The sequence below is a fragment of the Littorina saxatilis genome, linkage group LG17 (genome assembly GCF_037325665.1).
Source record: "Littorina saxatilis isolate snail1 linkage group LG17, US_GU_Lsax_2.0, whole genome shotgun sequence".
Classification (NCBI taxonomy): Eukaryota; Metazoa; Mollusca; class Gastropoda; order Littorinimorpha; family Littorinidae; genus Littorina; species Littorina saxatilis.
The window spans coordinates 43,968,629-43,981,009 of record NC_090261.1 but is presented as its reverse complement, the minus strand read 5'-3'; the positions used below and the strand labels follow the sequence as shown (position 1 = coordinate 43,981,009).

General features: G+C 41.6%; 1 protein-coding gene across 1 annotated transcript in view; it reads right to left on the bottom strand.

The window, feature by feature from the left end:
- LOC138953125 (hornerin-like) overlaps positions 1-12,381 on the bottom strand; it is a 92,784-nt gene that overhangs the window by 12,938 nt on the left and 67,465 nt on the right. Inside the window, exons 6-13 of the mRNA XM_070324916.1 lie at positions 11,620-11,809; positions 11,203-11,291; positions 10,418-10,603; positions 3,139-3,243; positions 2,426-2,581; positions 1,806-1,987; positions 1,213-1,357; positions 62-445 (exon numbers count right to left, since the gene is read on the bottom strand). Coding sequence (XP_070181017.1) covers positions 62-445; positions 1,213-1,357; positions 1,806-1,987; positions 2,426-2,581; positions 3,139-3,243; positions 10,418-10,603; positions 11,203-11,291; positions 11,620-11,809 — 1,437 coding nt within the window. The remainder of the gene's footprint in view (positions 1-61; positions 446-1,212; positions 1,358-1,805; positions 1,988-2,425; positions 2,582-3,138; positions 3,244-10,417; positions 10,604-11,202; positions 11,292-11,619; positions 11,810-12,381) is intronic.

Genomic DNA, 12,381 nt, shown 5'->3' with positions numbered 1-12,381 from the left:
CCAAAACTGAGCGCATGGGGAAAAGAAACAGACAAGGAGGAGTCAGTTACAGAATATTCACTTTTCCAGTTTGTGGGGTCATCCTGGCACTCGAAGGCCTGCTGTCGGAACTGTCCGGGTATTTACTGGCCGGTCCGAGTGTCCGGAGCTCCCTCTCTACATCCCCTTCATCCTCATCCTCTTCCTCCTCCTCCTCTCTCCCTCCATTCGACTTAAAACCCGCCATCGCTGTCTGACCAGAGTGAGAACTTCGGTAGCTGGAGTCTGAGGTCTGTCCCTGTGTACTGGAACTCTGGCCCATGGGGCTCTCCCGGGGGTGGAGAGGGAAGGGGGAGGGGGCTGAGTCCCCCCGATGTGGAGGTATGTGGTTGTTGGTCGGTTGGGACAGCCTCCTCTGCTGGCTGGGGTTGAAGGAGTGTGGTGGTTTGTGAGTCAGAGGCTGTAACTGTTGGGTGTTTCAAGGAGATAACATGAATGGTAATCACTATAACTCGATCAATCAATCAATCAATCAATCACTCAATCAATCAACCAACCAACCAATCAATCAATCAATCAATTAGTCAATCAACCAATCAATTAGTCAATCAACCAATGCATGAATGAATGAATAAATGAATGAATGAATGAATAAATGAATGAATGAATGAATCAATCAATCAATCAATTAGTCAATCAATCGATCAATCAATCAATCAATCAATCTATCAATCAATCAATCAGCAACTATTAAACTGAATACAATATACACAAGATCTTTAATAAAACGCACATCAAATATGACATGTAAAGCGATGTTTGAAGGAATGGTAATATGCCTTCGTGATTTTGCTGTCTGTTGCTTTGAGCAAGTGATTGGTGTGAATGTGTGTATGAGTGCGGTAGGAGGGGGTGTATGGGGAGGGGGGGGGGTAGCTTTAGGATGTCGATTCCAAGCTTATGTTCAGTTCAATAGACGAATTGCGAAAATAACTCCGTCGGGTTTGTATGGGTGTAGGAGAGTGGCCTTTTCTTGCAAAACCTCGTACAAATATTGGAGGGTCCAATCACTAGCAAGGTGTGTGAAGGATACAGGTGCGTGTTTACACGTGTTTCCGACACATACAAACCCGACGGAGTTATTTCCGAAAATCCACTATTGTGTTGGCATCCACATATATCATGCCAATACAGATACTATTACAATACAGATGCTATTCCGACTCAACATACCAGTAGTTCTTCGTGCGCGGTATTCTCACGTCTGCCCGTATAAGGAGAGGAAGTGACGCTATGCCCTGACGGCCGGAAGTCAGATGTAGGACCGTAGAGTTTGGTCCACGCGCTCCGCATATCCGCCTTCTGAACACTGGAGGCGCTGCAGAAAACAAATAAAATAAACTGCCAGAACAACGTAAAAATAATAAAATAACATAAACCAATAAGGAATAGAGCAGAACCCGATTCAAGCTAGCTGAGGTGCCGCGGGATCGGATTGTTTTGAAATTGAGATTTGTTGTGATTCCAACCAACCAGACCCCGCAGCTCGTTCTCACCCAGTTGGGTGGCACCCAGTTTAGCTTCGCGCGTCTCAGACCAGGAATCAACTGAACCTCTTTTTCTTTCCCCTCGGCCGTTGATCCCACTGAGAGGCACAGACAGTCACTGGAGCATGCAGGCAGGCAGATGCTAGACAGAAAGATAGACAGACAGACAGACAGACAGGCAGACAGACAGACAGACAGACAGACAGATGCTTTAGACAGAAAGACAGGCAGGCAGACAGACACCCATCACACCCCCAAACACACACATACAGTTAATACCTTCTCTGAGATTCGCTGTAGGGAGGCGAGGGTTGCGAGTCCGACACGAAGCCGTAGTTCGTAAACTGCCCGCCAGAGGGAGGCGCGCTGTGACGTAGGTATGGATCAGGCTGCTGATTGGTCGAGTCTCGTAACATGGTCTCGGTTCTTGACCCTGAACGTCTGTCTGAAGGCCTCGATGGCTGAGAAAGCAAACGAAAGAGTCGTTTGATACTTTAGGTCACAGCGTTGACAAATGTAATGCGTCGAAAACTGTAATCTCGTTTTCAGAGTATTTGCAAATGTAGGTTATAAACACATGCACAATCTTAAAATAAAAAAAGGTAATCTATAAATTAAGTGTCACTTTTCTGATATACTGGACACAGTTTTGTGATAACGAGATATTCATAACCTATGATCTATGAGAATACATAAACAGTTATGAAGTCGTGTAACCTGTCCCAACGCCTTTACACTTGTGTATACTATAGCCATTTTCCAACGCACAAAACCGGCACGACCAATGTAATAACCTAGTTGAAACGCAATATAGCAGTTGTTTTGACAGGGGGAGAAACACTAAGGCAAACCAGTGCGCTGGACGCAGATGTGAAAAGTTTATATTTCCAACCACTTACAACGTAGCCCTGGTCGTGTGAAGCTTGGCCGTGGGAACGAACTCCATCAGAGCTTGTGAGACCAGCGCTGTGATTGGCTGTTACCCCACCCAATGTTACGCCGTCTCCAAAGTCACGTGATGGTGGTGGCGGTAGGAGTAACTCTCCGTCATTATACTAAAATATTTGTAAAGAAAAAAACATTAACATAATTCAAGAAAAATCGAGTAATGCCAAAGCAATGACGTAATTTATATAACATCACTATTTGAAACAAACATGGACATGTATGCACCAAACGAAAAAAAGTTATTTTTTTTATTTTTTATATGTTTGCGGTTTTTAAACAAATTTTCATGCGCGTTTGTTTATTTGTTTAAGAAAAAGTGTAATGCGTGGATTTTTTATTTGAAAGAAAAAGACTTGTGATATTTCGTATCGCTGCTAATCCCTTTTAAGTAATATCGCCCTCACGACACCTCAACCCCCCCCCCCCCCCCCCCTTCCCGCCTCCCCCGTCCATGTGTCATCGGTTTTTGTGCGCGTTTGTTGGTTGAAGAAGGAGACGATTGCGCTTTTCCGTGACACTGCCACCACTTTTGAAGTATTTTCTCGCCATAATAAAACACGTCACCGGAGTAATCAGTTGCTGCAGCTGAAGATGCGCATCTTTCTTTCTTCTGACGTCAGTCGCGTCTGAATTTTAATATGCCTAATACCTTGAATACACTTACCTGGACGGGTCGAGCTGCTGTTTTCTGCGTGTCGATCAATAGCTGTCGCAGTCTCCCCTCCACGCTAACCGCTGGACCACCGCTGCCCCCAGCACTGTCTGGTGTCTGGATTCAAACCACTGACTTCACTACCTCATGTTTTTCTTTTCGTAAGTCACATTTTGTGAGCCGAGAGACTTTTAATATGGACAATGCTACTTGTGAACTCATTGCTGTGGCTTATGTGATTGGTACAATGAATGGCGCCATGTTCTTGTCAAGACCTATCTTCGCCAGGTCCTGTTTTCTGCGCTAGTCCTGATCAATGTGAGCTACGACTTTTGTTTTGTTTGATAAGCATTGTCCGCCCTTTTCTTCCCTTTTCTTTGATTGTATGTTTGTTTATTTGTTGGTTTGTCTGTTTGTTCGCGTTTTGCTTTGTTGTAAAGCCAGTATGCAGGATTCGTTGTGAATTCTGTGAGTTATGATACATGTCAAAGGCTGTTTACAGAGCAAGTACAAATTGTATTATATCGGAGCAAAGTGTATACACCTATTGAAATATTTTTGTGTTGTTATTTTGTTTGCTTTCCCCAAAAAAAAAGTTTCTTGTAAAAAATAAGGCGAGAGAAAGGTGCTTCGATATAATTTGGGGTGGACTATCTATTAAAGCTGTCTATTGCTTTTTAATTTTTTTTTTTTTTACAGTAAGCATCAGTTGGCACGCATGTGCACGTACGCACGCACGCACGCACACACACACACACACACACACACACACACACAAACACACACACAAACACACACACACACACACACACGCACACTGAAAATATAGACAGATATGAGAAAATAGGATGGCAGTCTAGACGTCTGCATCTTAAGTCGGCTATGTGGGATCGGAGTAGCGAAACCTTGAAACGCGTCACGAGACTTATGGCCCGATAGCCTGAATGGACGTCTGAAAGGGACGTCAACAAAATTAGACTCAGAATAAGCCAAATTTGAACCTCCATCTGCCGTTAGACTGCTGAAATTAAAAACTTGCCAATGTTCTCGCAAATTGCGCGCGGGAACACTCATAACACTTTTTTCTTTTTTTTAACCAAGATTTGTAAAAAGAAAAATCTTACTTCATAATTTAACAGTTGGTTAAATATACCTTCCTTCCCGTGGAAACAACAATACCCACCATTATTGATCTGTCCAAACTTGTGCGGGGAGCGAAAGTATCTTTTCCACTTGAATACATACCAAATTTGAACATCCTGTGCAGAGTTGTGATTTTTGATGATTTCCTTTGTTAAGATTTTGTCCCCATAGAAAAATCAAGTCGCGAAAGGCGAAAATACAACATTTAATCAAGCTGTCGAACTCACAGAATGAAACTGAACGCAATGCAATTTTTCAGCAAGACCGTATACTCGTAGCATCGTGAGTCCACCGCTCGTGGCAAAGGCAGTAAAATTGACAAGAAGAGCGGGGTAGTAGTTGCGCTGAGAAGGATAGCACGCTTTTCTGTACCTCTCTTCGTTTTAACTTTCTGAGCGTGTTTTTAATCCAAACATATCATATCTATATGTTTTTGGAATCAGGAACCGACAAGGAATAAGATGAAAGTGTTTTTAAATTGATTTCAAAAAATTAATTTTGATCATAATTTTTATATTTTTAATTTTCAGAGCTTGTTTTTAATCCAAATATAACATATTTATATGTTTTTGGAATCAGAAAATGATGAAGAATAAGATGAACATAAATTTGGATCGTTTTATAAAAATTGTTTTTATTTACAATTTTCAGATTTTTAATGACCAAAGTCATTAATTAATTTTTAAGCCACCAAGCTGAAATGCAATACCGAACTCCGGCCTTCGTCGAAGATTGCTTGGCCAAATTTTCAATCAATTTTATCGAAAAATGAGGGTGTGACAGTGCCGCCTCAACTTTTACAAAAAGCCGGATATGACGTCATCAAAGGTATTTATCGAAAAAAAGAAAAAAACTTCCGGGGATATCATTCCAAGAAACTCTCATGTAAAATTTCATAAAGATCGGTCCAGTAGTTTGGTCTGAATCGCTCTACACACACACACACGCACAGACAGACAGACAGACAGACAGACAGACAGACAGACAGACACACACACACACACACACACACACACACACACACACACACACACACACACACACATACACCACGACCCTCGTCTCGATTCCCCCTCTATGTTAAAACATTTAGTCAAAACTTGACTAAATGTAAAAACACAGTCTCTACAGAGAGCATCCAGACTGTTGCTCTGTGGTACGTGTCCAAGTGGAGGGATGGTCTTGTCCCGTGTAAAAGCCTTGCCAGAACTGAGAGTGTGCCTTTGAGCTGTTAATGTTAAAATACATCACAGCACACTTGTGTTAGTAGTAAGTATATAGTATGGTGAGTCGCGAAGCCTTCTAGCATAGCACTTCTACAGAGATAGTACAACACAGAAAAGAGCAAAATGAACTGTAAAGTTTTGCGCTTTATTTGCAATTGTCATGGGATTAATCACAACAGTAAACAACAGCATACCTTATAAACCTAGAAGGCTTTGTGCGAAAAAATATATATGGTGGTCAGAAAGAAAAAAAGTAATACGAAAATAATGAAAAACGTTAAATTAGTTTTAAAGAATATAACCATCGTTAGTAACATAACATGTTTAACCTTTTGCCTTACTTACACATGGTAATTTACAAAACACATAATCGAAAAACATTACAACAAAATTGGTACAGTTTACATAAGAAATCGGGTATACAACACAAATGTACAGCCCTTCACAACCTAGAAAACTGTGCATTGCGCTGGCCTAAATTCAGACTCAGTTATGTTTAATTACGTCATGTTAAACTAACCTACCTGAGTTTTCAAAAGTAGCAAAAAAACGTGCCATAGCTAGGGTGTATAAAGAACTACCAATAGGATCTTGATATCTAATGATAATTTTGCCATTCATTTCGATTGCAAAGGGAAACATGATACAGACAAATATAACGAATACAAAGCAGATGATATTAACAGATGCGAATGCCAGTTTTTCCACACAAACTGAATACATTTACGGCAAAACGAAGCACAATGCATGTCGGGCAAAGAAAGATGAACTAATATTAGCATCAAAGGATGATTAAGAAGACTGTGTCACGCCATTCAATCCCTACATTCAAGGTCTTCGAAGTTCACTGGACACTCACAAAGCGTTTATAACCATGTTGAGCTATTTTGTCCAAAAAGATACTTTGTCCAAAAGACAATAGACAGTTCCTCTAGACAATGCCTGGCAAGCAATGAAGAAGCTCTCCATGCCAACATGTGTGTGTGTGTGTGTGTGTGTGTGTGTGTGTGTGTGTGTGTGTGTGTGTGTGTGTACGTGTGAGTGAGCGTATGTTTGTGTGCGTGTGCGTGAGCGTGTGTGTGGTCGTGCGTCAAACTGTCTGCACTCAACACAGGAGCTTGTATGGAAGTGCCTCGCCGAGGTCAGTCAATGGAAGTATCGTACCGCACAACCATGTAATAGTTATAGATCTCCCCCCCCCCCCATTTGAAAAGACTGGTTACTTGAAAGTTATACAGTATGGCATTTCAATCGACTGGTCCCCGGCAAGGCACTCAGTGTAACGAAAGCTTAAGTCCTCATTCGAACAAATAGACTGCAGTGAGAGCCATGATAGTTAACCTCTCGAACTCGGCCTTTACTAGTAAAGTCTATGAGAAAGCAGCGAAAGAGGAGAAGTTGACCAATGCATAGGAATACACAGCTAGTCGCAGGAGAAAAAAAGTACATGTACTACCCATTGTCACAATAATATTTGTTCCATGTTCTGGGAAAAACTCACCTTCATTACACATGCACTGGCTTGCTTACTTGAATTAAATTTTTTTTAAAGAAATATATAAACGAACAAGCAAACAAAAACAAAAACAGGACGAAACAACAAACAAAAAAACTTCAAGAAATGAACGCACATAAGACTAGCAAAAAATAGAAAGACAAATACAATGAAAATAAATAAAGTTAACTTGAAGCATAAATAGAAGCTGTTAGTAACGTAAACTTAGCCATTAACGTAGTATACGTCAAAGCCACTGAATGAATGGCACAAAAAGAATGGTCTGACACAATACTGAATATTGTATTTAACTCAAGGTCTTTGTCTTTGGGAGTTCACTTGTTTTTGCATGTGTCTACACTTTATATGGCCGTACTCAAAATAAGAACAGCTTACTCAAAAAGTTAAGGTATACAAAACTGAGCGTATGTTGCCCTATTATAGCTATGATCATTATCACTCCTTTGATTTGATACCCTAACAATATTATGACAGACCATTCGTTTTCGACGCCAATAGAACTGAAAAAGTACATGCATAACCCCAACCTTTAAAAAACAAAAAGCAAACGATAGCAGGACCAGAATGTGGCATTCCATGTTACTTATTACACCAGGTTATACTACGGGGAGGATAGGCTTCGCTCTGTCTGCCTGTCCGTCAGTCTGTTTGTTTGTTTGTCTGTCTGCCAGTGGTACATTTTGGTGGTAAGGACTGACACAGCGTTGACCAAAAGGAAAGAAACTACAATCATGCACAATCATGCAAGGCAACTACAATAAAGCATGCGTTATATCAACACGAACTGCTTAGCTTTCAACGTGTTTACGAACACGAACATCACACATCTATATATATATACGACTAGTGTCTGTCTGTCTGTCTGTCTGTTCGCGATGCACGGCCAAAGTTCTCGGTGGATCTCTTTCAAATTTGGACACCGTATTCAGCTACACCCCGGACACAACCTCATCGATGAGATATTTCAACACGTGCTCTCAGCGCGCAGCGCTGTGCGCGCTGAACCGATTTTTTGTGTGTGTGTCGGGATCCACTACCAGTAACTCTTCCTTATCTTCTCCAGTGTTTTCAGCCGCGATTATCTCCCTTCCTCCGTGTGGCGTCAATCCATATTCCCGTTACTACGTTACTATTTTTAGAAGGTCACTGCACGTTACTATTTTTAGAAGGTCTCCAGTGTTTTGCGCGTTTATTTCCTTTCCTTCGTGCGCCGGCAAAGCCGGCGTACACCCGGCAAAGCCGGGTCCCAGGCGCAGCCTGGTATTCGGCTCTACTTCTTCCCGGCGAAGCCGGTACCCGGCGAAGCGGGTAATCATCTAGTAGACACATAATGCAGCTAAAAGATAACAAAGACACTCGCGGAACAGACAGACAGACAGACATATTAACGAGCGCGCAGGCAGACACAAAGACAGAAATAAGATACAGGAACACACTCTCTCTTTGCCTCACACACACACACACACACACACACACACACACACACACACACACACACACACACACACACACACACACACACACACACACACACACACACAAAACAGGAAAATACCGTGAAATGTCCGGTTAAGGGGGTAAAAACTGAACAGACAAGATTTTGTGCGGTCCATATCTTACTCTATTTTCTGCGGCTATCTTTTTCCATTATTTGGGTGTGTTAATATCTCTATTTGTTTTGAACTGGGGTGGGGAAATGGTAACGGAAAATGTTGTCTAGAGTTTGTGCTTGGAGGCGTGTTAGTGTTGGGAAGATGTGGTGGGGGGGGGGGGGGGGGGGCAGTCTGCAAAATTCGTTGCTCAAGACAAGGAAGTGCAGGGTGCATGCATCGTATAATACGTACACTAAGACATATCCCACAGCAACTCATTGTACGCCGTTTCACAATACCTGCCAATCACTGACATCACCAGAAGCCACAACATTGGTACCACGTGCAAGACACCAATGTCAACGACAGTGTTGACGAAGCACGCCCGTGTTTGTACCAAGCATCTTGTCACGAAGGATTCTATGCAAAGCTCAAGCTGCTCGGTTCATGGTGTAACAAAAAATACTTTATGCTTAGCCTCCGCCTCTGATTATGCTGACCTCATTTGAGTATGCAGTTAATTTTTATTTGTTTACCCTTTAAACATGTATACCTGGGTGTGCACGATTTGATTGGATGCATGTTTTTAAACACAACATCAGGATGAGTTCTTAACTTTGGGTTATATCATTTTCTTTATTCTGGGTTCTTTAACAAGATGCTGGCTACAAAAACAGGCGTACCACGTCAACCGGCGTCTCGACAATCACTTCGACAAATCATGCATGTGTTAATTGGGTTCTATGCTCTCTCTTCTGTAGAAGTCATTAAAACGCCTTTGATGCACAGACGTGTTAAAAAGACTCGTCATGCTCAGGAATAGTAAACAATCTTATACAATTATATCAATATTTCAAAGGTGCCGTTACATTTTCATTGTATTAATCTTTGGTCTTGTTTTTCTTTTGCTGCAATTGTTCTGGTGAACGCATTAGAAGCAACACAAAACTTAACACGATGTTTTGAGTGAAAGACTTATCACTCTCTTTGCACGATTCAATGCTGTGTTGAGAACGAGAGCTGTGCGAACAAAATAAATCATATGTGAAAGTACACTGATCTAAAAATATAACATGGATTTAAAAAAAAAGATGTCAAAAGTGACAAAAGGAACATGAAATCGTTTACTGTATCAATTAAAAAAACACCCCAAACAAACCCTCATGCAGTCCCAACTACAAAACAGAAAAAGTTCTGTTTGTTGCATTAAGATAATACAGTTTTTACTGAATTGAATAAAAGGAAAAGAAAACAAAAAGAAAAAACCCTTTGTTAAACCATATAGTCACAACTTGATTTAATGTAAATAAGAAACACCCAACGGATAAACAGAATAATCAAAACCCTTAATTGACCAAAACAGGACAAAGACACGAATCCATAAAAAAGTAAATCACCTGACCCAACCAAAAACAAATTGCCCCCGAAGCCACCGTGCATAATTCAAATGAGTTACTATTTCATCTGCATGATAATTAAGAATGCACATCTTTAAAGGCACATTACTTCCCGTGAAAACTCTTCTGCTCACCATCTCACACCTCGCTTGCTTTTACATGGGATAAGGGATACATCGATTGTTGGTATGTGTCCAAGTGGAGGGTCGGTCTTATCCCTTGTAACAACCTGGCCAGATCGCACAGTCAGTAGAATCGTTTATATGGGAAGGAGTGTGCCTTTGACTGAACAACGTTTCACACATAATGTATGGGACGCTTTTTATCCCCGCCGATTTTCATACTCTCTAAACTCTGCTCCACATCTTTCACAGTGTTGCTATGACTACTGTTTCCATGGTTACACGGGGGCGGTACCTGTCGGGGTTTGGCGGCGGAGTCAGCGGCCCAGGCCACACCCAGTTGCGATGGCGGTCGTTCTGACGTCATCGGTCCGTGCGTTCTTGGGGCGGGGCTTGGTTTGGTGGAAGACGTGTTGTTGCTGCTGAACTGTCTCGCAGGCCGCTCAGAATCGGTGTGTTTGAGATTTTGATGGCCGCTAGACTGCCAAATAAGGAAACAAGTTGATAAGCCAATCAATCAAACGATCGAATCTTTGAGAACAAAAATCCATGGAAATTTGACAAAACGTAATTAACTATAAACTCATCAACTCGTTTCCTTACTCACTCACTCAGTTATCAAGCAAGTAAACAACCACCATACCAAGTACATGATGAACCAACTAAAAAGCGAACAAACAAAGGAACGATCGATGAATCGAACGAACGAACGAACGAACGAACGAAACAACGAACGAACGAGCAAAGAAGCTAGCGGGCGGAAGCGCAAGTACTGGAAGAAAATAAATAAAGACCGAAAAAACAAAACAAAACAAAACAAAAACAACCGAAATAATCTGTAATAATCGCTGTTCGAGTATTTGCAGGAAGTTTTGTTCCACTTCAATCTCATTCATGGTCGAACTTTGCTTTTCTTTTTCCTTTTCTCCATTCTTTATATAACAAGTACAATGAACACGAAAAGTTAACGATATTTCTTCAGTTGTACAGCCCAGATGGCAAATAACAGTGTTTCGGTCAGAAACATATGTATGTGTTTAAAGAAAAGAAAAGAAAATTAAATTGAAAAAATATACCCACCATGACGTGTTCCTCTGACGTCATCATACCGGGAATCATACGATCTTCGTCAACTGCTTGCCCTCTTCTCATACGTGGGGAAACCTTGTCTGGAAAAAAAGAAGTCGGGAGTTGTGTCATTCAAGTATCATGACGTGTAAAAGAGTACGTCAATCCTTAATCTGAAGCGCGTAATTAATACTGATCAGTCAACTCATTTGATTTGAAATTACTTATCACGAAGCCTCTCATTCATTGGACGAAGTCGACTTTGCAAAGTCAGTCAATAATTCAATCAATCAATCCATCCGTCCATCCTTCAACTATCAATTGATCACACACACACACACACACACACACACACACACACACACACACACACACACACACACACACACTGACCCCCTCCTTCTATCAATCAATCAATCAATCACTTACCTGTCGTGTGAGTGGCGCGAGACAGGCGTGGGGAGGTGTCAATCCTCCCTGGCATCTCTAGATCTGGTGACCAACGGCTGGGGTGGACAGTCACCCGCTCTGTTCCTCCCCCTCCCTGACCCCCTCGTCCACCACCGCCATTTCCCCCCGTATGTTCCCCATCACCCTGTGTTCGCAGACTCTGTACCGACTGAAACAGAATGTCAGTGTTCTAATGTATGTAAAATCATGCTGTGTTTGTCAGTAAAGAGATTGCAGATCTTGCAAGGCTTAAAACAATCTGGTTTAGATGTCATATCTGTCATCATAAATAATCATAAATGACTAATCGAGTCTGGTTCTTTGTGTCAAATCTTCTCGTTTTGTTATTTTTACATTTAGTCAAGTTTTGACTAAATGTTTTAACATAGAGGGGGAATCGAGACGAGGGTCATGGTGTATGTGTGTGTGTGTGTGTGTGTGTGTGTGTGTGTGTGTGTGTGTTATATGAAGTCTTATATCGCGCGCGTATCTCCAGACTCGGACTCAAGGCGCAGGGATCTATTTATGCCGTGTGAGATGGAATTTTTTACACAATACATCACGCATTCACATCGACCAGCAGATCGCAGCCATTTCGGCGCATATCCTACTTTTCACGGCCTATTATTCCAAGTCACACGGGTATTTTGGTGGACCTTTTTTTATTTTTATCTATGCCTATACAATTTTGCCAGGAAAGACCCTTTTGTCAATCGTGTGTGTGTGTGTGTGTGTGTGTGT